Genomic DNA, 27,924 nt, shown 5'->3' on the forward strand with positions numbered 1-27,924 from the left:
GATTGGACAGACAGTAGTAGCCGACGAATAGAAAACCTCTGCTGTGTGTTGGACTGGTAAGACATCCAATGGTCTGAGTGGTGGTGTCTAGTCTGTCCGTGGTGCGGTGGTGAACACACTGGACGGGACAGGACAGAGCTACATGGGGGACGCGAGCGACGGCGGCTGGTACCACTGCTCTTACATCCGAGAGGAACCAACCCGCTCTCTGGGGACATCTCCTGGGCTTCACGACGCTCCGCTGTGGGGAATTGACTTGATGAAATAAACAAGCCGAGTATGAACACGCCGCATTTGAGGTAACCAAAGGATTTTAACACTGGGAGATCTCCACTCACACATACAGAGAGGGAGGGAGGGAGAGAGAGAGACACACACAGAGGGCCATGCACACACACTCAGCCGCTTTGTAATCACCCTCGTCGCTGTGTGTTTTCAGTGCCCCTTCCTCTGAGCATGGACTGACCCAAACCCCTCTCTGGATGATTTGATGGGGCTGCTCAGAGTCATGATGCCGCCCAAGTTGCAGCTTCTGGCGCTGCTGGCGTTCGCAGTGGCCATGTTCTTCCTGGAGAACCAGATCCAGAAGCTGGAGGAGTCCCGGGGAAAGCTGGGTAAGTTGAAGGGGGCTGCAGCCCGATCCCATCCCGTCACAGCGCTCCAGGAGCACCGCAGTCTCATGTGTGTGATTGTCAGGCCCCTCTCCGTCGGGTCAGCATCCCCATTGTTGTACATGTGGGTCAGGAAGATGCAGTGTGGCGAGGGAGCATCGCCTCATCATATGGATCAGACAATGGCTCACAGTCATAGAGTGAAATATTTAAGTTTACTCATCTCATCCTAATGTGTGTCATGCAGTGTGAGACTGAGGCGCTGCTTTTGTCCGCAGCCTGATCCCCTATGAGAGGGACTGTGTTTGTAATTATTGATTAATCTGACGAGTATTTGGAGTGATTAATCACTTAGTAATGTCAGAAGGTGTTCAACCTTTCCCAGTCCAGTGTGAGGTCCTCAGATGCCGTGGTTTATCAGACAAGTAGTCTGAACCCCCAAAAATATTCAGGTTACATTCATTTATAAAACAATGTATTATTTTTATTGTTATTAATTGTCTGTAATCTACCATATGATGAATGACGTGGTGGGAAATCAGCAGCTAATTTTGGACATGTGAAGTTGAAGGTGATCCTTCATTCAGACTGTAAGGCGGCGTTGGTCAGTGATGAATATGATCCAGTGCTCGCAGACCATCAGAAGCCATCTTCTTGCTCCGAGCACTCGGTGCTAATGTTCTGCATTCGTGAGGGTGCCACCCTCCTGTAAACCCTCTCCTGCCCCCTCACCAAACTCTCTCCTCTGACTGAAACGTGGCCCGTGCTGACTTCAAATCCCATTGCTAGCTCCCATCGGGGGCTCAGTCCCAATAAAGATCTGGGACAGTGCAGGATTATCTCTCTGGTGCCTCCGCTGTGGGGATTTTTTAGCAAAGCGGTGCAGACACTTCGAGGGTGCAGCCAGTGTACCTCGGGGGCTCACACCACATCTTGCATCTTTGTATAAGGGTATGGGAGCCTTGCTTTGAAGAGAAAGCAGCAAACCTACATTTTGACACGCTGGAGCAGGGAAAGTCACGGGTGTAATGGGCGACAGCAGGGCTGAATTCCATTTAGGGTGAATTTGAATTTGACAGGATCAGGGTCCTGGTGTTGTACATGCTGTCTCACTCGTATAACTTAAAGATCAAAGTGAGAAAATGGTCTCATATATCTTAATATACATTTTAAAGTCCCTGCACTCACTCACAGGAGTGAGTCTGGTAGATTTTGGTGAAGTAGGGTGGAGCAATGCCGGGATTTATATGGGGTCCTGCTACTCCGTGAAGTGAAACAGTTGTGTCTGGGCTTGCAACTAAGCTTAAGGTGTCGTCTTCAAAGTCGTTTTTTATTTTCTGAACAGCAGTCTGAAGTATGACGCTATTAAATTTAAGCCCGCAGTTCTTTGTTGAACCAGATTGAAAGCAAATTATTTGGCAGATATTTTGGTGGAAAACCTGATTGTTCACCTGCACTCTTAGATGCGAGAATGTAAGGGTTTTTGCAGGCTTATAAGGTACACTAGTGAAAACAAATGTATTCTAATATAACAGTCCTGCACTAAATCTGAGCTTCATGAATGTTTTAGTATTCAGGATTAGTCTCAAATAACTGATAGAGCTGTTGTTTCAAGAACAGCTCTGGACGTTTGGACGTTGTGGTTTGTACTGAATTGTATTGTGTTCTACTGACACATGTTTCTTTTATTTTGGCAACCTCATTTTAGTCAGTGGGCTAAGCCAAATAATGTTTTAATCTCTTCGTGTAGCGGGAAAACGTACGTTGGAGAAAGATGTTTCTTAGCTGTGCTGTGTCTCCTTCTCTGGGGTTGAGTATGATGTATGTAAGGGTTTTAAATGAGGTTATTAGTGTAGAGCATTGTCTTATGGGTCCGGTGAAGATTCCTCCTGTTCAGTGGTAGGGCTTGAGGCTTGATTAGTGGCAGCCTATAAAAGAGAGCCGGTGCACGCTGACAGGATCTGATTGATTGATCGGGCTGCTGCTACCCAGACCTCGTGCCACCAGCGCTCAACAGTAGTTGTTTTGTTTTTTTTGCTATGTCTTGTAAGTCTTGTGTTGTAATGATTTATGTCGGTGAATAAAGACTCGGTTGGTCTGCACCTCATCTGAGCCTAAAGCCTCTCGCTTTAATCCAACCCCTACCAGGCCGTTCTGAATAACAGAGAGCACGCTAGTGTTTAATTCAATCCAGTTTAACAGCACCACAATCTACATCCTCCAAAATGTTTATGCAATTAAATTACCTCCTTTCTGATGCTGTTTCAACACGAACACTGTAACAGTCATTGGAGGTGGATTTAATGCAGGACTGTTACACCGATCAGGCATAACATTATGACCACCTTCCTAATATTGTGTAGGTCTCCCTTGTGCCTCTAAAACAGTTGTGACTCATCAGAGAATGGACATGGTCCTTCTGAGGGTGTCCTGAGGTGTCTGGCAACAGGATGTTGTTAGTGGGGGCCTTTGGGTCCTGTGGGTTGAGGGAAGGGGCCTCTGTGGATCATCCCACAGATACTTGATCAGTTTGGGATCTAGTGAATTTGGAGGCCAGGTCAACACCTTGTGCTGTTTTTCAGTTGTTCCTAAACTGGTTTTGAGTGTGTGTCTGTGTCAGGCTGCATCCTGCTGGGGGTGACTGCTGTCATCAAGGAGTGTCATTGCTATGGGGTGGGGGTGCCTGGTCTGGTCTAGGTGGGTGGGACATGTCTAAGTAACATCCACATGAATGCCAGGTTCAAATTCACCAATACCAAGAAAAATTGCTATTTGTTGTAATGATACCTTTACAGCGACGCAGTTATTTGCCCCATTTTCTACTTGACTGTAATGAATAATTGATTGTGGAGTTTACTGGTGATTTGATTTCATCAGCTAATCACATTTCAGCAGTTGGTTTCATTACAGCTTTACGGGGAGCAGAGCTGAAACTCTTAGCTGATTAATTGATCTGTAGATCGATGTCCTCAAATATCCTCTGTTGTAACTGCTGCTCAGACCAAAGAAAGAATTTAAATGTGTTTGTTTTGGGATGAGCGTAACATGCAAATTTCACTTTTTTCTGACATTGCGTGCAGCAGCACATCAGACCTGGAGCTTAAGAGGAACTGATTAACAGCCTTTGTCAGGTGAGTCAGAGATGAGTCTATGTTAGGAGTCTTCCAGGCCGGGCTGAAGTGAATAAAAAGGTTAAAAATGGTCATCTTAATTGAATTAAAGTCTCCCAGCTGAGTTTTCGCATGTTGGAACAATCAGGAGCCCTGCGGGGAGAGATGGCTATATTGGCCCGTGACATGGTTTACTGCTGCTGTAAGTGGCTATACTTTCCACCCAGTGAAAAGCCAAACTCTCCCGGGCTGCGCACACACTCACTCTCTCTCTCTGTCCCACCGCTGAAACAGAACCTGAGAGGCCTTTCCCCCTGCTGCCCACCACCACGAGAATCTGTTGACTTGGCAAAAAGCCCTCTGATGGATGACTGGTGTGAGCAGACGTCTGTGCACTGGAGCTCTGAATTATGTGCTGCATAGCCAAATAGTTGTGATGAAGGCTTTCACAGGCACTGTGCAGTCAGAGCCACAGGCCCGGTCACGTTACCAGGTACGCCTGCTGCAGCTCCCATCTGTGCGACGGTTAAAAAAAAAACTCAAAAGTAGTGCCACAACTACAACAAAGATAGTTGGTGTCGAACCTCAAACCAAGATACTGAGAAAAACTCTCATATTATGATTGCTGGAAAATGTTTGGAAGGAAAACTTTGTTATCTCATCATCCCGTATCATGTTTTTACACGCTCACAATCAACTTCTCGCGGGTTGGAATGACCGGCAGCCTCCCCTCACAGCGGGAAATCCAACTGCCTGACACGCAGGGTTGAATCATTTCCCTCATTAGACACCTCCCGCAGGGCAGACAAGCTGTGTGATTTGCTTCCAAACTGATCGTCGTCCCAAGGTTTCACCGAGAGGCGTCCTGCATTACAAACATGCCACGATGCAGCTGTGCGTCCTGCTGTGGGTCTGATCCATTATTCTGACGGTATTTTTCTCCGACTGCTCTCCGGCACTGCTGTCGACTGGGTCAGCGCTGACACGGGCTGACTGTGTAGGGATGGATGGGTGGACCGTTGCATGGAAATAAAGTTTATTTAAGACACCGTAATGAGGATTGAAGGCCACTTTCCCTGACAGGGATGCGATTCACTCAGGCAATTTTGAAGAAGCTCATGCTACTTTATTCTGAAGTTTATACCGAGGAGACTAAAGAAATTATTGTTGAGAAAATAAAAGGTTTTTCTGCAGGATGAGGCGTAAATCAACAGACCCTCGGGGGGAGCTCAGTCCAGACGTTTCACTGAAAACGGTTTGATAACCAGATACCAGTGCTAATCACTTTGACTTTCAGAAACACTTCCCCGCTTTGTTTTCTTGCTGAAAGCATGTTCATTACACAGCTGAGTGCATCGTTATTTGTGTAACATCTGTCCTCGCTACCTCCTTTCACAGATTGAAGCCACGCTGAACTTATTTCCTCAGGGAGAATATTCATAAACATGGCGAATTTTCATTATACCTTCTCTGCAGCTTTTGATTTCATTTTGATGCCTTAAAATTGGTCAATTAAATGTGTCTTTCCCTTGATCTCAGCCCAGTTTATTTTATAGTAAAGTCAGGAGTTTACGGTATTATAGCGGAAAATCCAGCTGTTCCCTCTTGAATGAACTGACAGTGGTGAGGAAAGACAAATGTATGCTTCTCTGTGGGTTCTAAGCAGTATGTAGTATGGCGTAGCTCTGACGTGCACCTGCCCAGAAATGCAACAACCTGTTGCAGGCAACAACTGTAAAAAGCATTTCTTCATCCATATCTCTCGGTGTCTGGACTATCACAAAAAATTCCTCCTCCTTCTGCTTCTACTCAGATGTCTTGTCTCTTGATTTCAGTGAAAGCAAGTGTTGTTCAATATTTATTAGCTCCAACTCCAATATGAGCTACTCATATCCAATCTCCATTGTTTTGAAGTACATGGCAGACTAGCAGACGACGTAGGCTCTGGGTTAGGGTGGGCAGCCGTCTTCCTCGACTGATTGGGCTGAGAGGATTGCGAGAATAGATCATGATTAAGGAACAAAAGACTATAAAAACTGGACAGGTGAGAGTGCCCAGAAACCACAGATCATAAACCAGAGCCTGTGGAAAGCTCCACGGAGGAAAGAACAGTAGAGGTGCTCAGTACGTTACGGGTGGTCCCTTAGAAGCCAGGGTCCATATTAGGTTCAAGTTCGCCTGAGCAGGTCTATAACTGTAAGCTTTATCAAAAAGGAAAGGATGTCTGCTTCCCAAACTCAAGCATTTGGTACAAGCACTTGTATTGCTTGCACAGCACTTTGGTCAACTGAGGTTGTTTTTAACTGTGCAACAGAAATAAACTTAACTTGACTTGGTTCCACCAGAGAGGAGCCTGAGAGCTGAAGGTTTGGATTTTGGAAACACTAGGGACGCAAGAAAGCCTAAACTCTAATATGTGGTTTAGGCTTCTGCGTCAGTTTGACACCATAGCTACTGTGACAGCACAGACCATCTGTAGACCCTAGCGCCATAGCTGGCGTGCACCTCCCCAGAAATGTAACTACATGCCACGGAGGCGCAGAGCGCAAGAGCTGTGATTGGTCCATTTGGCAGTAGCGTGTTTCTGCTTCAGTATTTCCGGCTGCTTCTCCATCTCCGCGATTTTCGAATTGATTGTTTCGGATCAATACAGATGGAACACATCGAGGAGAGGTTAACTGAGGAGGTTTGGAGATGCAAACATTTGTATGAGTCGTCTTTGGCAAAATTTCGGCAGAAGTTCCTGTTGACATTGTTGAAAGTGAAGCATGAGGTAGAAAATGAGACAAACTAGAAGCAAAAATTAACCCGACTGGCAAAAAAGACACGGCACCGATTAGCATTTGGGTGGCGTTTTTACAGAGCGAGCCAGACTACGTGCATAGGTTACGGCGTCTATGTACCCTAAATGAGTCTTAAGAGCAAAGTTTTCAAAAACCAAACCTGTAGCTACAGATGACGGGTTAATTCTAGACAGCAAATTGAGAGCTGTGTAAATAGAAACATTGCTTGTTAAGTTGTCACCTTATGACCCTTGTAACTGGAGAAAAATAGACCTCTTCAACTCTGTGCCCTGCAGGCCATGCGAGGGCTGCGTGACTCCCAGCAGGACAGAGGCTCATAGACGTTTTCCCCTCAGCATCCTCCCGCCTTTTATCTGCTGGCCGTTATTCAGCCTGATTAAAGGAATTCAATTTCCATCTGTTGCGCTGCGGCGATATTTAGTTCCAGACACAGACGGCTCTGTGATGAGATCCGAGAGAGAAGAGCGATGCTGTTGAATGCGGAAGGAGGGGGGGGGGGGTATGCATGAGCTTATTGTCAAAGTGTTTGCAGAGCTGACGCAAGACTTTTAAGCATTCATTTGTTGCCGCAGCCCGTCGCTCCCGGGCCCATGTTTGAATTTGACTTTGATTGTCATGCCAGGCACTCGCAGCCCACCCTCACTCTCCACCGCTGAGGGACCCGGGGATCTGGTCAGGAGGAATTTGCTCTTGAAAGGACATCGGTCAGTCGTTGTTAGTCTGTCCTGTTGTGTGCACGGCATGGACTTTGATTGGATGACTTCATACCTTCAGTGCTTGCTGATATAAGACACTGAGCTGCAGCTGTTTCATATTTGACTTTATTGATTATCCGAGCGTCCACCATGTCTCCTGTTATTCCTCCACACTTGCGTCTATGACTTACTCAACACCCGACAATGGCTTCCCTTTAAAGCTAACTGGTGACATGTTGGCAGCACTCGATTGTTTCTTTCCACAGCTCCAGGTGCGAGCCTCTCGAATGTGTAAAGTCCAGCCTGTGTCTCCTTGTTTTCCTGTCCTTTCTTTTGACACAGCACTCAGATTCTCTTTGAACTCTCCCTGACACCCCACGTCTCTGTTTTTAGCTGGCCTAAGGGGTATAAAGGGTGCACGAGTCATTTGCTTTCACTCCGCACCTTGGCATCTGCCACCGTAAGCAGCCGGCAGCGTCTATCGCCTGGACCTTCCTGCTCAGTCACTCCGAGGCATGCCATTTGAACAGCTAATGGAGGGGAGCCCACTCCAGAGATGGGCGTAGGTGTCGGGGATGGATTTGTTGCGTGAGGCCGGGAGGCGAAGTGCTAATGGTCTCACTGGGCTTTTGCTGCATTGTCAGAAGCGAGCTCTGATTGGGGCCGAGGATTTATGGCCCCTGACGTGCGCTTCGTCTGACAGGGAATGTGTTCCTTGCAAAGTGGCGAGCAGAGCGGCAACCGGAGCCGGCCCCGCGCACGCTGCTGTAGCAGGATGACAGACAGGCTAATCGGGGTGTTATGGACGGTTTCACACCCTGGATGTAATTGGAGGCTGCTGCAGGAGAGCCACCCACTCCAGTAGCAGCCATCACTCCCCACAACCACCCACCCACCCAGCTGGCCTGTCCCCAATGTTCCCTCCCTCCCGTTTCACACAGACAAACTCTCTCCATCTCCATCTTCATCTCTTCCAGTGTCACTGTCGGCTCACACAACGCAACCAAATGGGCTTCAACTGTCATGAGGCGCCAGGGAGATTATATCGACTGACAGCTCATGAGATATTATTAATAAATTGATATGATAGTTCAAATGTAGGCCAGCAAAATATCCTGAATGCTAATGTGCCTCTGACATTGCCTCAGAAATAATTCATTCTCCACACTCTGTAATGATAATGAAAGAGCGTCTAGGACTCTAACCTTACCATACCTAGTTAGAGCCTGTGGGTTTCTGACAGATGATGGAGCCCATGGTTGTAAACACATGACAGCAGGTGTCAGTTTCCTCGCCTCACCCCCGCGGAGTTAGCTAGGTTTTCTTTTCCTCGTCGACTCCGTTCGGCGTCCTCCTCTGACAGGAGAAACGGCGAGAGGCTAACAAACCCCTGTCACCATAATAACTTATAATGACGGCGCTCTCGTCCCGCTCCGTTCGGGATCGATAGTTGTAAACAACTTCTTTATTTGCGCCCTCGAGTCTCTTCGGCGATATTCAAATCCCTCCTGTGTTTTATTAACCTCGCTGGACCCAGCGCCTGCGAGGAGGACTATCTGCCGCTGGCTTCGGCGCTATCAAAAGGAGGGGGAAGTGTGGGGGGAGGATGGTGAAATGAAAGAGATGATTTAATTTTCATTGTGACACAGACATGTTTAAAGCCCTGGTGAGTGAAAATCATAAGCTTCTACTGTTTAAAAAAGAAAAAAAGAAAAAGAAATGAAAAAAGACGGCCTGCAGCCTTTTTACAAGCAGTTTCATCAGAGCACAAAGGGGGTAAAGGAGAAAGGAAGACATTCAGACTGTTCTTCTTCTTCTTCTTCTTTCGCCCCCAGTTCAACTTTGCTCCTAATAGTTGGTCTCAAAGCTGCTTTTATCTTGTTTACATGCAGCATGACCCGCACCAGCGCAAATGTGGTGCTACTACAGTTTCCACTCTTCTCCTTCGAACGCTTTTATCCCCGTATTTGCTTCCTTTTCTTTCTGTTTTTTCCCTTCCTTCCTCCCTCTTTTCCCTCGCCTCAGTACGCCGAATGAAGGCAGCAGCGTTGCCAAATTGGTTGACATTCAGCTTGAAGTTTATTAGACAGAATACAAATAGGTACAAGGCAAACAGCTGCGGTGTGTGCGCGTGCCGCCCCTTATAAATGAAATATCTGGGTTGCTGAATATTCAGCTCCCACGCTCAGACTGTCCCCCTGCCGAGTGAGGATCGGTAGATTTATGTGTCTGCATCGCTTTCTGTTTTCCATCGACTTCTGCTCAGTCCTTAATGCTGCCCACGAGATTGATTGATCGTGCTGTTTTTATTTTTTTTCCCCCTCCGTGTCTTCCCCTGCTCTGCCTCTGACCGATATTAATGCACTCATCCAGTACACTGGATTAGATTTCTGCTGCTTATTCTGATCCTGTTAAACAGATAGGGTGTCAGCCTGACGTGAGTGATCAATATGAATTTCTCTCAATTTCCACTGTTGTTAAAAGTGTGAATGAAAACCTAGAAAACAACATAATTCAACAAAATGGGGTTGCTGTAGTAACGCCTGCCTTTATCTGGGCTGCTGCTAGAAGTCATTCAGTGATTACTTGTCAGCGCTTGTTTATTCAATTTAGTGATGAAGTGCTATTTGAAACTGGTCTTAAATTGTGCCATAAATAAAAAATCAGCTGCACATTAAAATCCTGTTTAATGAAGTATTATACAAAATGTTCTCCCAGGACGTCTGTGCTTTGACGTCTTAACTTTGACAGATCGTAGAATTGTTTTTAATTTGAACCATGAAAGTGCCTGTAAATCTGAATGTATACAGTAACTAAGGGTTATTATCAGATTGGTAAATCAGCCTGACCCCACACTGGAAACTTTACCCACAATGCAACACAACCACAGACAGTAGCAACATTATTATTTAATTTTTTTTTACAAAATGAACATGTTAACAGACTTGTCTACAGGATTATGTCAACACTGGGATCCAAACAATAAAGGAGTTCCAACAATTATATCGAGATGGACTCTATGACGTCACCTTTAGGATTCCTGAGGAGGGTTTTCGAAGCTCAGTGTGGTGTTTTGGACGTCGCCATCAAAAAGGAGCACAGAGGTGGAACGTGAGGGGAGCTGAGGTGGACAGCTAGCGACCTGTGACAACGCCCACCTGTCACTCAAAGCAGTCACCACCATATTTAATGATATCATAACTTGATTTAATAAGCATGGGGTCTGACCATGGGTCCAAGGATGTCATCCCGACACCTAATGGTAGTCAGGGTGCAGTTGTCTAGCCTGTAGAGGTCTGTGTGCCCCTCCATGGATATACCTCCCCAGACCATCACTGACCCACCACCAAACTGTTCTCATCTGTGAAAAGCATAGGGCGCCAGTGGTGGACCGGTCAATTCTGGTGTTATGGACAGTGAGTACAGGGCCCACTAGACGACATCAGGTCCTCACATCACCCTCATGAAGTCTGTTTCTGATTGTTTGGTCAGAGACATTCACACCAGTGTCCTGCTGGAGGTCATTTTGTAAGGTTCTGACAGTGCTAATCCTGTTCCTCTTTATACAAAGGAGCAGAAACCAGTTGATTTGAGGTTGAGGACCTTCTGCGGCTCCAGTCCAGCTCTCCTGGACTCTCCTCTACTGCCTGTCTCCTGGAACCTCCTCCATGCTCTTGAGACCCAGCAAATCTTCTTGAAATGTCACATACTGATGTGACATCCTGGAGGAGTTGGACTGCCTGTGCAACCTCTGTAGGGTCTATGTATCACCTCATGCTACCAGTAGTGACACTGACCCTAGCCAAATGCAAAACTAGTGAACAACAGTCAGGAGGGAAGAAATGTCAGTGGCCTCCACTGGTAAAACCATTCCTGTTTTGGGGGTCACATATTTTTATCCCCTTCAGTATGAAGAGACAGTAAGAGAGATTTTAGTGAAGAAATATGACTCAGCCTACAGACCATCAATCCAGTATAATATAATGTAATGAAATGAAAGCAGAGACACAGATAACCAGGAGATGAAAGACACAGAGATGAGCCTGCAGAGATAAAGTGATAACTGTAAACCAGTGTTGTTGCTGCTATCTTCTGCACAACGTCTTTCTGTGTGTGACAGATTCTCTGGGGTGTTCACCTGTCCCTCCCACTCGTCATTAAACCGATGAATAGCTGTCGTCTGCTCCGACTAATAGGGTGTGGAGTTTTCCCAGGACTCCTATATATGCATTATTAATTATCTGTAACACGGCAGAGAGACGGAGAGGGAAACATCGGGTATCTGGGTTGGAGCTTGCAACCAGATCTGCGCTGTTACGCAAACACTGTTTGTTGTTATATCAGGATATGAGGGCTCTGTGCAAAAGGCTGTGTTTTAGTGCACATCTATATGCACTCAGCTGCTCCGTGTCCACAGTGGTTCAGTGGCTGCCGTGGTTCTGAAGCATTTAGCAGCGACAGAAACAGTCCTGCTGCATCTTCTTTTCCTCTAACAAATGCATTTAATAGCTCTTCTCTTGACAAGAGTTACACAGATATATTCTTCTTCCTTTGAGGCACAACTGCCTCTAAAAATGTTGGCTAATTCCCACTGCTTAGTCATCGGCAATCTGTGCCAAGATGAGATCTGTTCCAATCAATCGCCTCCCTCCCTCCACACCACAACCTGTCAGACCCGCCTTCACTTAACAAGGCAGGGGAATGATGGGATCTGCCATCTGTGTAAATTGCTCCATAATCTCATCTGACTGCCTGTTTCTGATGAAACAGACCGAACGCGGCCCGCTTTACTCTCTCTGTTTTTCCAGACATTATTGGCTCACCTGTCAGACAGCACTACTGGCTTCGATCGCACAAAAGACATATTAGGGGAGAAAATGGCAGCTTGAACCACGATGATCATCGTCTCCATCCATCCCGGATTGTTATCATTAGTGTAGCGGCGTGGCTTGCATTTGGAATCAAGTCACAAATGGGCCACATGCGGCTGGAGCTTATTTAGCATTCCCTTGTGTTTAGTCCAAGAGCTTGTCTTTTATGTCTTGTTTAACTCCACGGAGCATAAAAAGACCACGTCTTCATTCTTTTCAGGCATTTTCTCGAAAAGATTCATTTTTGCAGTTTCCAGTCTCAGCATCTTCCTCTTCAGTGACATTCAATGGCGTAATTGTGGTCTCAAGACCCAAACCACTTAACCACTTTAAACTGTCTGCTCTGTGTTGTCTGTCCACCACTGACAAGGGTGCGTTTTGTGTCCTCACCATATCTGGGGAATGCTTTGTCGGCGTTCTCTGGACAGGGACGCTACTTTTGTCGGGCAGAAAAGAACTTGTCATTTCCAGGCTTTACAGGATACATGACCTTTACGCGGATTGTTTGTGCTGAATTAAACTCCGGGGCCTGCAGCTGCATCTATATGGAGGATGGAGTGCTTCCCTCGCCCTACGAGGTTTGTGTGTGAAAATCAGGCTTGTGACCTAAACAGCTGGCCACAGTATTTTGAGCCATAGCAGTGCCATATTCTGGCATAACCAAAATAACTTCAGAATATGAATGTGGTAACAGGCCTTTTGGATTTCATTATTGTGCATGTTTCAGTCGATGCACTGGAAAAACTTGGATTGTCCTGCAACCAATCAGTGCCATTTTATTGTAAACAAAGGTGCCCAGATGAATTGCACGACGACATCGCTGTTACTCTTCTCTCCATCGCCACATCACCACAACAATTTGATTGGACCAGCAGATCTGAGCTGGAATGTAATCAGTTCCCAACAGATCGACCCCCACACCGACTTTCCACCAAAAACATTTATGTGCAGGGTTAGGGTCTGGCTCCTATGACGCCTAGGAAATATCACGTCAGTACACCACGTCCGCCACCATCCTTTACATGGTGCATATTCATAAATGTGATTTAGTTTAGAAGCCACATTAATTGACCGCTTCGAGCAACAAACATGCCGTGAACACAGCACTCATGCACACTGCATCTAGCGGACGTGGAGCGATGTTGGCCCTCTAATCACTTTTCTCTCAGCGCTCTATTGTCCTCTACCAACTCCTGATGAAAATTCTTTTTGTCTGCTGATGCCCAGTGGACCAGGGTAATGGGGTAAATAGAGGCTCCCCAGCAAAGGTTTACCCTAGGACCTGTTAATCCTGCCAAACTGTGATCAGGTTGTCTGACCACATTTGTGTCAGGTCCAACTTGGGAGACCTGGCCGGTCCCTGTCTCCCTCTTCTTCTCTTTCCCCGACTCCCCCACCGCTCCTGTCTCCCCCAGCTGTGCTGCGGAGGACGACCCAGTGAATGAGACCTTTCTTTGAGCGTCAATGTCGCACTTGTGTGTGGAAAAATGCCTCGGAGTTAGCAATTGCCCCTCATTTGAAAAAAAACACCTAAACACTTGAGTCTGTTGAAGGCTGTCGTGTCTCATGTCGATGTGAAAAGGATGAAACAAAGCAGTTCAAGGTTAGTGGAGGTTTCCTGTGCTATCGCTATCATTGTGCGTTATTTTGTACGTCTTTATGACCCCCGTTTGAAACCTCTAAGGTTTGAACATACCTCTACGATCATTTAATGAAAGCGCTCCCGCTTGCCTGCCTTTGTGTTCAGCTCTGTGTAGCTGCCAGCGGCTCTGAAAAGCTGCCCCTCGGATTCCTCTAGCAACATGTTTCATATTAATTGTCATCACTTAAATACCGGTGGTAATGCAGGCTTTGCTCTGTTTTAGCCGGGGCCTGAATCATCCCGTCAGCCTGAGTTTATTACCGTTCCCTCTGATAATCTGCCCTCCGCTAAATGGATCCAAGGGCTGAATTAGAATAATTAGAAATGCGGATGGTGCACAGTATATCTAAATGTTGGTGAGTGCTGCAGTGGTGACATAACTGTCCCCCTGGAAACCTGGCACTGCAAAACAGCAGCATGCATCCAAGGCTGTATAGCGGGAACAGGGAGAAACGGCAGCAGTAGCAGCAGCAGCAGCAGACTAACTGGATTTTTATACAGCGGCAACCTAGATCTCCTTCCTGTCATACTTCATTGATTTTGCAATCCAGTGGCATCCAAGCAGAACCATACAAGCCATACACCTCAGTCTGTCGCTGATAGCCAATCTCTATTACCCACCTAGCTCAAGGCTTCGGTTCGAGGGGCTAACCCTCTCAGGGGGAAGCAGAGAGAGTGAATGAGCTCCGACTGGCGGATCGGAGCAATGATAGATTTATGAGCTGCTTGGAGAAAGGATTATCTTCTCTCCCCTACTTTTATTATCCCATCAGATCTGACGTGATGGCGATAATACACGACGGCCTGTCACATTTTACAGATCCGGCGGCGAATATGAATGATGATTTCAAATGCTTGCGTCTAATCAGCGTTAAATTGCTTCAGTAAATATGTTCGGCGACGAGCACTCCGTCTTCCTCCCGTCTCCCACTTTGAATGAAACTAGCAGTAATAGGCTTGTAGTTGTCGCAATGTTAAGGACCCGTGTTTGCTTCACGGTTCATAATTAGCTTTTAATGCACAGAGGCGGCTTGAAGGGAGGAAACTGGCGGAAATGAGGAATGAAAGGAGGCCTGCTGTGTGGTCATAGTAATTCAGGCTTTTGTTCTCTAATTAAATGACCTCAGAAGGGAGCGCTAAGCTTAACTTTGTCTGTGTGTGTGTGTGGCGCCCTCTGATATGGAAGTTTGTGCCAAGTGTGTTCAGTCTCGCAATGAATAGGGCGTCTACTACAAAGCCTAAGAAGCCCCTCTCTGTGCCCGCTTCGCCTCCTGGTTGGTTGTTGGAAATTTGGCACAAAACACCATGTCTTTAACAAGTGGTCCACATAGTTCAGGACATTGTAGTTAAGGTGCACGGCCGCCCTCATAGTGTTCTCAGTCTCTCCACCTTCTCCGAGAAAAAATAAGAGACTTCCTTGGGAGCTAGAGTGGCCTGAAATCTCTCATTGGTGTGTTTATTCCACAGCAAAGCAAAAGGAAAGCTCGTACAAAAGCTTACATTTATGTTCTCTGGTTTGGACCTGAAGGCGTCATCAGTTCAAATACAAGAATGTAGCTTTGAAAGGTGTCGATGCATTTGGAACAGATTTTCTATCTTACTTATTATCTAGCATATTTTATTTTCGGTGGAATTCAGTGTGTGTGGTGAACACAGCGTTTAAACCAGAGCGCTGTAAATACGGAGCGGCAGCAACTGTTCGCAGAAGCTGTGTCCTCCTTACTCTGAAAAATCCACACGTCGCACTCGAACCTTTTCATCCTTCGGGTTTCTACAATGGAAAGTAGTTCCGGTGCAAAGTGTTCACAGCGAGGGTTTTTTTTTTGTTTTGTTTTGTTTTAAAGACACACCACGACTTGCTGTTGAATTTCAAATTATTCAACAGCAATTACTTTTTTTTAATGCTGTGAGGAAGTGCAACATCACAACACGTTTACCCATCTGAAAGCCTGGGAAATTTAGGATTAAAAGTTTTCTCTTTAGCATCGGCCATGTACAACACCCATAAGGCTCAGGGGTTCAGTTGTCTTGCTCAAGGGCACCTTAGCTATGGATTCTGCCGGGGAAAGAGTTGCCCATTCAGTCCACCCTTGCATATTTTTCCTATTCGTCCTGGGCTTCAGCGGGCGATCACGGTGCCACAGCTGCCCACCAGCTGTTATACACATAATCTTTATGAGAACGAGTTTGCATTTCAGATTGTGGGAACACTTTGACCGGCCCTCACTCTGTCTCACCTTCTTTCAAAAGGCTGTTTGGCTTGGTTTTAGGACACTGATTGGCCACTTCACTTACCTGTGAAGTGGCAAAGACATAATATAATATCTATGAATTATTAATTAATGGATCCTGACACAATTTCACCTTATAAAGGTGTTGTAGAAAACTTGTCAGCAAATAGTGTGTCAGTGTGTTAACGTTCATTTGAACTCGTGTTTCTGAATCTTGAATGTAAGTCTACTTCTGCAACTAGTCAATTGACCTGACAACTTTTCTTTGATTTGGTTTATACAATTTCAAAAAGATAGTGAGGGATTTTTTTCTCTCTTTATTTTGTTGGAAAAAGACAAAAAAACAAATAACTTTTTTTGCTCAAAAATTGATTAATTGTTTTTCATATTAGTCTCTTGACTAATTGACTATTGATTGGATCATTTCAACTGAATGTAAAGCCAATACTCATTTCATGCTGTTTTAGCTCTGTTTTGGTCTCAATATTGGCTGCACTTGATGTTAAATTCTAGTTACTGACTTCGTTTGTTTGCAGTTTGGTGCTCGGCAGATAACGTACAGGACTTTTAACAGCTTCCTGCAGCCTGAAACTCCCACAGATGACCGTGTAGCAGGAAACAGTGGAGTTGTGGGTCATGAAGCCAAAACAATGAGCTTAAAGGTGGTAAAACGCTGCATGGAGATGAGAGGAACTGCAGTTAGATGATGATTTTATCAGAAAATAACACAAAATCTTATTAAACAACCTAGTTTTGTGCTTTCAGGTCTTGTAAGACTGTGAAGAAGACGCTCAGTTCTTCAGACATGTGGCTCATGAATCAGACAAAAGGCCCCCATTATTAATGACTTGTATTATCACCAGTTGGACTGCGGCTCTATTTTTGTCACTGCCTTTCAACGTTCTCAAACGTAAAAATAATCCTAAAAGGACATTTGAGCTCAGGCGGTAAAGTTCCAACATAGCAACTGTTATTGCTGTTGTCGTTGGTTAAAGCTTTGGACGGACGTGTGAACGAATGTCTCCATTACAGCTGTTCTGTGCGCTGACAGCCTTCACCCATTACAACCACCTGGCACGTCCCCACGCCGTCAGTCCACAGCAGTAGTTGCGAGCGTGCGGAAGTGGCGCGGCTCCGACCGTAACCAGATCCAGCTTTGATGAGCGGAACATTAACAGCTGCTCAGAGGGCGTAAGAGAAGGGGCAGCGAGAGTATGTGTGTCTGTGTGTTCACGCTCACACGCATGAGGGAGAGGGTGGCGGAATCACAGACGACATCTTAATTGGCCTTGGCTGCCAGATGCCAGCCTGTAAAGACGGCCAGTCCGGTCCAGACTGTAACTGTGTCTCAGTTGCCAGGCACGGCTTTAGGCAGGGCTTTAGGAGCCCGCTGGCTCCGCTGCGTGCTCCCACGGGTATTAGGTGCTCCAGTGTGGTGCTGCCTCCCCTCCTCACACGCACACACAAACGTCCTTCTTCTCTCCCGGTCCTTCCTGAGGAGCACTTTGTCAACACCCGTCAATCTGAGGCAAATTCAGATGAAGAAAAAGCCCGAGGGCGACAAAGGCCAGGCCTGCTTTGTGTCCAATCTATTCATTTTGAGGCTCAGAGGTCGGGCTTTTTCTGCAGCTCCATGCAGTGTTTCAAACCTCCACCCTCCTCATTTAAAGCGCACTGATCTCCTGTAAATGTCCAGTTAGCCATCAAATAACTGTAGCATTACCATATTAACTACCAACCGCTAACCCTTAACCCGTCACCTCTCACTTTTCACCCTTTCACCTCTCAATTTTAAGTGCTACATTTATTAGAGCCAGGATAACCAACGTTGGATAAATCATTTCACACCACGCTGAAGCCGTCTAAATCACACAAAGACACACTGGGCCACGTGAAAGCACACTCATTGGGAGCACACAGACACTTCACTCTCTGGTTAAACAGGGAGACTGAGAGTAAAGGTGGGGGGGCTGATATTAAAGTTGGATCTGGTTAGCGAACAAGTGGGGTGGTAGCGCAGCGTGAAATAGGCTGCTCTCACAATGATTAACTAATATTCCTGTTTGACATTATTCTTGATCCTTCGTGTGAAGCAGGGAAAGCGTTTTAGCTGTCTGCTCCGTGTCCTAATGAAATGAAAATCCATTTTTAATGAAGTTAGCGTTCAGTCTCTCGCACGGCAGCGTTTCCTCTGACAAGATTAGCGAGATATTTTAAGGTTTAATTGGATCAGGTTTATGTATTTGTGGTATGTGCAGCATTTTAGGTATAAGTGTTTGGTCGTATCTATGAGACTAGCCATATATTGAGGAGAAAATAAGAAAAGACTTCGTGGATGAGAAAGTTCAAAGTGTATAGTTGTTTTTGCAAAAGTATTAACACTATGATCATTGATTTATTTATTTATTCAGCTAATCAACACCAGAATGGTGAAAAGTCAAGTTCAGTTTGAGAGCATCCACACCTGGAGCTTCTCAGAGTTGCTGTAATCAGTAACTCGCTGAAGGACCTTTTCTGGTCTGCTCTCCTCCCCGTGTTCCCACGTACTCACGTTTAACAAACACCTTACCTGCGTGTCCCGAACTCACCTCTGACTTCCTGTCGTCCCCTTTAGAACGAGCGATCGCCAGACACGAGGTACGAGAGATCGAGCAGCGGCACACACAGGATGGCCTGCGGGAGCGGGACTCGGCGGCGGCGGCGGCTCTGTCCAACAGCGATGACGACGTGGTCATCATCTACAACCGCGTGCCCAAGACGGCCAGCACCTCCTTCACCAACATCGCCTATGACCTGTGCGGGAAGAACCACTACCATGTCCTGCACATCAACACCACCAAGAACAACCCGGTCATGTCCATACAGGACCAGGTCAGAGAGGTCCTTTGTCTGAATTTGACCCATTTCACCACTTGCACAGTTTGTCATTTTACTGAGAAGGATTTTGGTTTGTTCAGGTGCGGTTTGTGAAGAACGTGACAGAATGGAGGGAGATGAAGCCAGCTTTTTACCACGGACATGTCTCCTTCCTGGACTTCACCAAGTAAAGAAACACACATTTAACATATCGTGTTGTGGCTCGACTCCACCTTGTGGTCATTTTGTAAAACATTTGACTTTATAAGACAGGAACACTGCAAAAAAAAAAAAAAAAAAAAGGCAAACCATGCCACATGTTAAAGTCACGTTAAATCAATTCCTGCTGAGTTCTCTAATAACTGTCCACAGGTTTGGGGTGAAGAGGAAGCCCATATACATAAATGTGATCAGGGACCCCATTGAAAGGCTGGTTTCCTATTATTACTTCTTGCGTTTCGGGGACGACTACAGGCCCGGCTTGAGACGCAGGAAACAAGGAGACAAGAAGGTAAAGACACTCAAATAAAACAATCATAGACTGTCACAATATCTCAAGCGCTCTTATGTACATTGAAGCTGTAATCATCGGTCTCTTCATGCTGGCCATTGAAAGATCCCTTCTCAATGTGCTTTCAATGAATGAGATGTAGGAGACAATCTGCAGTCTTTGTTCTTCTTCAGCAGTCAAATCAAGCGTCGAGAGCATTTTAAGAGTCCCTTTTAGTGTTCTCAGGACGGTGATATTGATGAGCCAAAGTGGACGAATAATAACACATCTCTCTAAAATTCTAAAATGCAAAAGATATCCACTTTATTTGACTAACTCAAATTTCTGAAGCTGTGGTTTAGTTACAGATAAACTTTGGAATAATTTTTTTTGGATAAAAGACGTGTCTAGATTTTGTCTTTCATATTGAAGTGCAGTAAGGGATATTGGTGTCCAGCATGACCAGGAAGACCGACTGCAGCAAGATTAACCTGCTTCACGTTCATATTGAGTGCGTGCCGGTTGTTTTTAGACAGACTTGAATCTCTGAGCCATTTCCTCCATGTGTTCCAGACGTTTGATGAATGTGTATCAGCCGGCGGCTCAGACTGTGCACCTGAGAAACTCTGGCTCCAGATCCCCTTTTTCTGCGGCCACTACTCTGAATGCTGGCAAGTATTCAAACACACATTCAGGCTCGTCAGAGTTTGAATTCATCTGTCGTATTTATTATGTATGTTACATACAGTTCAACCCAAAATAATAATCTAAGTAATATCAATATAATAGATAATAAAGTTTTGTGACAATCTGCCGGTTTTTGAGAAGGCTTACTGGCTATCACCCTAGTTTTAGTTCCTCCACAGATTCTCCATCTCTAGTCCAGTGTCTTACTTACAAGCGTACTGTCTGTCATATCCAGCCAGAAGAAACATTTTGGTCATTATAAATTTGGCGCTGTATCCTCTTGTCTATCTTCTGGTGATATTCCAACGAAAGCCAACAAAGAATTGATCTGCCTTCTACATTTCCCATTTTGCCAAAGTCTGATACAGTGTATTATTCTGTTGAAACCGAAACACATCAGTAAACGAAACCCTGCTTTCATTACAATGAACATGATCGCTGTGTTTTATTTTTATCCACCATGTTTTGCCACATCCAACTGCACCTACTTGGCTCCGCACTGGAACGGACCAGTTACCTGCAAATATATCCAAGTCAAGTCCACTCCAAACTTAGTAATAGAAGTCCTGTGTCAGTTTATAACGCGTTATAGACTGATTAGACTACAGTATAAAATTAAAGCACTATTGACTATTGGTGCAAGATTTGTGGAACAGCTTCCGAAGAAAGAACAGAAATCCATTTCTTAGAAGTTCTTCAGAGGCTTCTGAGTTTTTGTCAGGTGCCTGACTCTGTGCAGGACTCAGCCTTTATGTCAGTGGTATGTGTTGAGGTAGGACAGGGCTAGCAGGGGTAGCAAATGGTACAGCACGTCTTAAGGTCAAGATGCATAATTGGGCTCTGGGTTTAGTGGCACTGCTAGGGGGAAAGAATTAAAAAAAAAATCTCAATACTGTTTCCTTCTTTCTTTTTTGTGAATTGCTGGAAATAAGAAAAACAAATTATATCACCAACCTTATCTGTTTCTCCCCTGAGACTGCTCAGGTAGTTCAGGAGGTTGCTGTATCAGTTTAGTTTCACGGTGTGCCACAGTAAGCCTCACAGTCCTTTTCCGTCACCCCTGCTGCACTCTCTCTCCTCTATGTCTCTCTCAGCCTTGATCCGTTCTCTCTCCATCATCAACTCTATCAAACTCTCTCTCATCCCTCACACCCTGTTTAATCTCTCCTCGATCCCACCCTCTCCCTTGCCTCTTCGAGCATGCTACTGACTAAAGGTCTAGGTTTCAGCTTGCTCCGGTGCACCAACACTATATTAAAGCAAAAGATAGTCCCTCGGAAACATTAAATAAATACTGAAGACAAAAAAGCTGAAGTTGCTGCCGGCCCTCGGTTGCTGTGTTTAACAAGACCTTGCCAAACAGTTACTTTATAGGTTTAAACAATCTACTTCCTCCCTTTTTATTTAATGACACCTCCTTTATTTTTCTGTCCAGTTCCTTCCTGCCTTACTGCTTTGTCCTCTGCTCTGCTCCTCCTGTTGTCTCAACCCTCCCTGGACTCACAGCTCACCTCACACCTAATCCTTCTTCCTGCCTTTCTACCTTTCAACCCCTCTGATGCTTTTGAGTCACTCTCACTCTCTTTCATTTAACACTTTATCACTGTTTTCTGTCATTTCTTTTTCTTTTTTCCAAGTGTTGTTGGCATCTTCCATCAGAACAGCTACTCTTAAGGCAGAATAAAATAAAATATCTTGTGTTTAAAGGAAAAACATCATCTCTTTGCAGGAACGTGGGCAGCCAGTGGGCTCTGGAGCAGGCCAAGTACAACCTGGTGAACGAGTACATGCTGGTCGGAGTAACAGAAGAGCTGGAAGACTTTGTCATGATGCTGGAGGCCGCGCTGCCACGCTTCTTCAAAGGAGCCACGGAGCTGTACAAAACAGGTGGCGTGTCCACTAAACGGTTAAAAACCATTTCCCCGCACGTTGTAGCTTCTCTCGCTAATTTAATGAACTATTTAAAGACTCACTCACACTGCAGTGCTAAACATTGTGTGTGTGTGTGTGGTGTGGCTGCACATTAGCAGTATGAATTGCTCTCGTGAGAACCGAACTGTGATCAATATGCGCTCGTGCCTCTCGCCACTGATACAGATTAGTTGCAATGACTGCAGCCAGAATAAATAATGGAGAGCACGGTAGACAATAAATCTGATGATGGTATGGATGTGCAGTGACTCAGTGCGTTGTTCATCATTTTAAGCACTCAAGATAATAAGGTATTTATTTAATGGATATGAAGATGTGGTGATGTCATGCATCCTTTGTGGGAAAACAACACCCGCCATAAAACAGGTTATATTCCGACGTGTTTTTCATGCAGGGGTGTAGGGAGTGTTTAATAAAATAACTGCCTGACAGGTCTGGCAAAGAAGACGTCTTGTAATTTTTACACTGTATTTTATATAAATAAACACAAAAGTAATTGTAATAAAGTACTGTCGGTGTATTTAGTACATTTGGCAAGCTGTTTACAGTGTTTGTGCTAAGCTAGGCTCCTGTAAATATTGTGTTCAATCAATATTTTCATGAAACCCTGAGCTGAAAACCCGAAGAAGCAAATTGCATCTAGACTGTAGATATGACTTCAAGACTGAAGCAATTCAATTCTATTCAATTTTATTTATATAGCGTCAATAACAATACAGATAGTTTGAGATGCTTTATAAAACCAGTCTGAAACCCCCAGAGCAAGTATGAAGGTGACTCCCTTTTAACAGGAAGAAACCTTGAGCAGAATCTAGCTCATATGGAGGGACCCATCTGCTTGGGACCGGCAGGATGGAGACAGGGACACGCAGCTATTAGCATACAGTGGTAGCAGACAATAAGAAGGAGAGGAAATGGAGAGGAAATTAGATAAGAAATTAGAGGAGCTCGGTGCCTAAGAGAAGAGAGAAGAGCACATGTGCTCAGTGCATCATCCCCCAGCAGCCTAGGCTTGTAGAAGCATAACTAAGGGGTGGTTCAGCCCTAACTGTAAGCTTTTTCAAAAACGAAAGTCTTAAGCCTAACCTTAAAAGTAGAGAGGGTGTCTGCCTCCCGAACCCAATCTGGGAGTTGGTTCTACAAGAGAGGGCTCTACCTCCCATTCAACTTTGTGAAACTCTAGGAACCACAAGTACGCCTGTTCTTTGAGACTGAAGTGATCTATTGTGACGATATGGAACAAAGAGATTTTGACATGTGATGGAGCTACGCCTTTAAGGGCCTTGTACGTAAGGAGCGCTGACTAAACACTGGAATATTAGTTGAGTTACAATTTTAAATAAGTTTACTGCGGCAGACATTCAACAACACATTTTTTGAGGAGTAACAATGGTGGACACAAATTGTGAGGTGAAGTTTAACAGTGCATTCATGTGACACTAGAATAATCTGAAAATTTTGTCCCCGGACTGGGAAAATTCATATGAACACAAATACTTTATTGTACACATTTTCAGTGTGGTTTATGTGATACACACGGAAAAGTGAAGAACCTACATAATCCTAACCCAAACACGGCAGTTACTGTTTTACTACTTGCAAGCAGCATGTCTGTATCTCATAACCACGCGATGCCACACTTGGCAAATACAGACATTTTTATGATGATTTTATGATGTTTGAAATTAATCATATTGCGTGGCTTCCTGATCCTTTTCCTTTGTTCTTTGTTGTTGTCAATGTGTTGTTTAAGTAAGCAAGATATAATTAGAGCCTTCATGTTTTTAACACACTCTGAATTCAAACCACATGAATACACTAAAGTCGGTCTGGATGTGGAAATTGGACCATCCCAGAAGCGAGTGAATGTGTGAAGTCAATGAATGTACTTTGAGTGTGACGCATGGAGAGAAGCTTGTTCAGTTTGTCATAATAATGCAGATTGGTTATTTTTAAGGAATTAATACAATTGGTATTATGTTAAACATAATGGGCATCAGGTTGATATAGATGCTGAATAGTTTAGTTCATGTCACCACATGTCTTTAATTCTTTTCATCTGTCTTTACAGGTAAGAAGTCCCACCTAAGGAAGACCAGTGAGAAGAAGCCGCCCACAAAGGAGTCCATTGCCAAGCTGCAGCAGTCGGCCATCTGGAAGATGGAGAACGATTTCTATGAGTTTGCGCTGGAGCAGTTCCAGTTTGTCAGGGCGCATGCCGTCAGAGAAAAGGATGGAGAGCTCTACCTGCTGGCGCAAAACTTCTTCTATGAAAAAATCTACCCCAAAAACTAAAGGAGGAGTAAAAGCGGGGTGAAATGAGGGCCTACTGCTTACTGCGCCTCATTTGTACATGTGCTTGAGAACGTAACGCGGCGCTGCAGAAGAATCCGGCTGTGACGCAGCAGTCGGACAGGTGACAGTTGTTATTTACATCTGTTCCAGCCAACTGGACGGGGAGCTTGTGTTTCGTCAGCAGGCTGTGTTCCCAGCGGCTCCTCCACTCCCTCTGACTTCCATGCCAAAGGTCGTCTGTGCTGAGGCCCCTGCAGGCACGTGTCCGAAGACGACCTGGCCGACGGTCAATCAGACTTTGACTCCTGATTGACTTCACTGTTCTTTTGGACGAAACGTTTTCATTGGCTCTGTACTGTTTGGTTGTGTTTGGTTGTATTTTATCACTTTAATATGGTTGTCGTTTGTATGTAAAGACATTTTTCATGGTGAAACAACTCCCCCATGCCTCACCACCACTACTAACTTAAACAGACTTTAAATGTAAGAAACTGGCTACTTTGCTGTATTATTGGACTTGAATGAGAACATTTGAGGTTTTTATGAAATAAAAATCCTGTGACCATGGACTATTTACTGGGGCAAGGGTGTATGTTTTATACTGTGCTTGAAGTGTGACTTGTAAATGTTCACCTTTGCCCAGAGGCATTCATGGGCTGTGAAGGAAGCTTTTACACTTAATATGTTATGACAAAAGAACATGGTGAAGATGCTGCTTCTGTGAATATTTACTACTTTTTAAGTCCATTTAATTTCCAGGCTAATTGGTTACAGTGATCACTTTGTAAATCTCCTTTACCTCCTTCATTTCGCTGTTATTTTACAGTGTCCTATTCTTTTCACTATCAAAACATTTAAACCATTGATTCCCACTAATTCTTTCCACTGCCGTTTAAAGGACTAGTTAAAAAATGTTGAGAAGTTTGTCCATTTGCCTTCTTGCTGACAGCTGATGAGAAAATTAATGGCAGGGTTAGGGTTATCAGTCTGTTGCAGTAAATATAAAACTACAGCAGGGAAATTTTTTGCCTCAACTGCACAAAGACTGGAAATGAGGAAAGACATTTTTTCTCTGTAAAATCGGTGGCTTTTTTTTAATTCACTTTTTTTGTACATGTACAGGAAACCCCGCCCACAAGTCTTTTATGGCTGAAAGTTTGTCTGGAGTCCCTCCGTTGGGAACTGATTATGCTCAATCTGCTGGGCTAATCATATCATCTGGCAGGCTTTATATGGTGATGGAGAGAAGAGTAACGGTTGCATAATCATGCATGAGAGGGGTGGAATTGAATTTCTTAACCACAAATGATCGTAGAGGTATTTTTTTATCGATTGAGACACGGCCCGTTATGAAATCTGAACTGCATGTTACCAGACTCATTGAGTCTGAGTTTGGCTATGCCAGACTACCAGTGTATAGGATGTAGTGGCACACTAGTGTAGTGTACAGTTTGTATTCCATTTCCGCTAATAGAGCCTCCTCAATCCTACACACTGGTCCTTAAATGAGAGAGCATCACAAGTGCTGCTAGATGGATTTTCTGAAATGGTTTCCCGTTTCTGGTTTTTATGCTACACTAACCGGCTGCAGCTTTATATTTAACAGACTGATGTAAGAGTGTGTGGGATATTTCTCCTCTCATCTTGAATGCTGAGGGGTATTTTGATTCTTTTCTGTACCTTCTTGATAAAGAACTAACCAGGAGGAGGTCAAACGCTGCCCCTGAATTCATCTCTGTCATATCAAGAAAAGTGTACTGGTGTGAATGCAACGAAAGACTTTTCCATCGATATTGAAAATATTTTGTCTGAGGACTTACTGTAGTGTAGTAGTTTACCACTCAGTTTTTGTGTGCCTTCTCCACAGCTCTCCAGTGTCTGGCGGATCGTAAAGACGACATGGCTGCCATCATCTTTTGACTGACAAATAATACACAGAAGGTTTAAAAAAACTTACCATGTGGTTGTTTCTTTATTATTCAATACAAATGTTTGGAGTACTAAATGAAAGGGGAGACATCCTGTGAAAATTAATGCTGCCTTGTTGTAGCGCCAGTGTCCTGCAGAGGGAGATGCAGAGCTGCAAGGTCCACTCCTGCACCATTATTTCTATACTACACTTTTTCACAATTCAACATAGTTATTATAATGAGATAAATATGTGTAAGTGCCACACACCTCTTCACACTCTAAACCTATGAGAAACCCACATTTGGTTAACCTGTATGTTACTGGCATACATGACATCTACAGGAATATGCACACACAGCATCTCCTCTGATGCTGCAGCTATAAATGTAGACGGAGGGCACTAAAATGGGAGCATGGTTACGTGAGAGGAGTCACCAGAGGTCAGGGAAAAGTTTACATGAGGCAGTGTAGCCACTCCGTGTTACTCATCCCTGCTCTATAGTAATCCCAGCACAGGCATCAGCTATTGGCCTCATCCCTATTAATCGCAGATAGTTCTCCAGTTACAGCTTCCTGAGTTTTGACACTGTGACCCACATAAACACTGTCCCCTACTACGATGGAGCTTCGGTTAGAGCCGGCCTTTTAATATCAGAATCAGGACTGAGCACTTTAATGGGGTTGTAACGGGGGAAACTAGAGGAGCTGCTATAGAAAACTCAACCCAGAATACACAACCAGAAACATTAGTTTTACTGGTGAGTAGATATTTGAAAGATCATTTATCCAATATGTGTTTACTACTGTGTTATTTTAGGTTAAATTGGATGCCTGGCATGGTGCTGCTTTTTCCCTGTATCTCTGAATGGCTGGAGAACATGCAACTTTTCTTCACTGTCTGTAAAGACCTTTTTTGGTATTCTTTTGCTGGGTTTATAAACCAGTGAACATCTCGGCATCTGAATACTTTCAATTTGTTTGAGGTTGTTGGAGTTTAGGCTGTGTTAAATTAAACATAACCCCACTCCAAAATAGTTTTTCACATTTCAAGATTTAAGATTCAAGATTCTTTGATTCTCTGTTATCACAACTAGTCTTTGACTAGTCTTGAACTCATAAAACTAGGTTTATAAGAAACAACAAGTAGCTTATCAGCAAACTTTCCTGGATATGTTGGGCAAAATTACCTAGATCCTCTTGTTTTGTGTAATTTGAAGGAAAAAGACATAATGAGGTTGTAGATATTGTGATCATATCTATGAAAGACAACAACAGTCACGTTCTTGTTGAAGCACCTGTCCTCTGCAGACGTCACCATGGAAACAGAAAGAAAGAGCAGACATTTCCAGGGCTTTGAACACATAATTCATAAGTCTACCCAACGGGGCATGTGTCATTTTTACTGAGTAGACAATTCTGAGTTTATGGCTGACAAAACCAGCGGTTGTTGTTGTCCACGCCAATAAATATTTGAGACACTGCGCCATAAGGACGGAGAGAGCCCAGACTCTGAGACATATGGCGTGTGATGACTGTGTCCCTGTGGGTTATGTAATGTGGCAGTAAGTCTCCTCACTGAGGTGTGACATGTCATGCACTGGCCCAAGTGAGAAGAGTTAAGTGTTTGTCCTGTGGTCTCCTTCATCGAAGCTCCTCCCGATGACTCGAAAGTACTCTGACTCTTAATTTGTTATGCCAGCTGATGTTTGGCGCTCTGGTCTACACATTTGTGCACCATCTGAAGATCCTTTAGGTTTGAATTATAGTTTATTACTGTTTGATTATCAGT

General features: G+C 44.6%; 1 protein-coding gene across 1 annotated transcript; it reads left to right on the top strand.

The window, feature by feature from the left end:
- The first annotated feature begins 37 nt into the window (after positions 1-37).
- hs2st1a (heparan sulfate 2-O-sulfotransferase 1a) lies at positions 38-27,877 on the top strand. Its single transcript, XM_084546244.1, has 8 exons — positions 38-299; positions 440-614; positions 18,579-18,835; positions 18,922-19,007; positions 19,193-19,331; positions 19,884-19,981; positions 21,727-21,884; positions 24,001-27,877. Exons 2-8 carry the CDS (start codon positions 491-493, stop codon positions 24,222-24,224), a joined length of 1,086 nt encoding a protein of 361 aa, XP_084402370.1. The 5' UTR covers positions 38-299; positions 440-490; the 3' UTR covers positions 24,225-27,877.
- The last annotated feature ends 47 nt before the right edge of the window (positions 27,878-27,924 follow it).

This window comes from Chelon labrosus (assembly GCF_963514085.1).
Source record: "Chelon labrosus genome assembly, chromosome: 6".
In the NCBI taxonomy this organism is placed as follows: domain Eukaryota; kingdom Metazoa; phylum Chordata; class Actinopteri; order Mugiliformes; family Mugilidae; genus Chelon; species Chelon labrosus.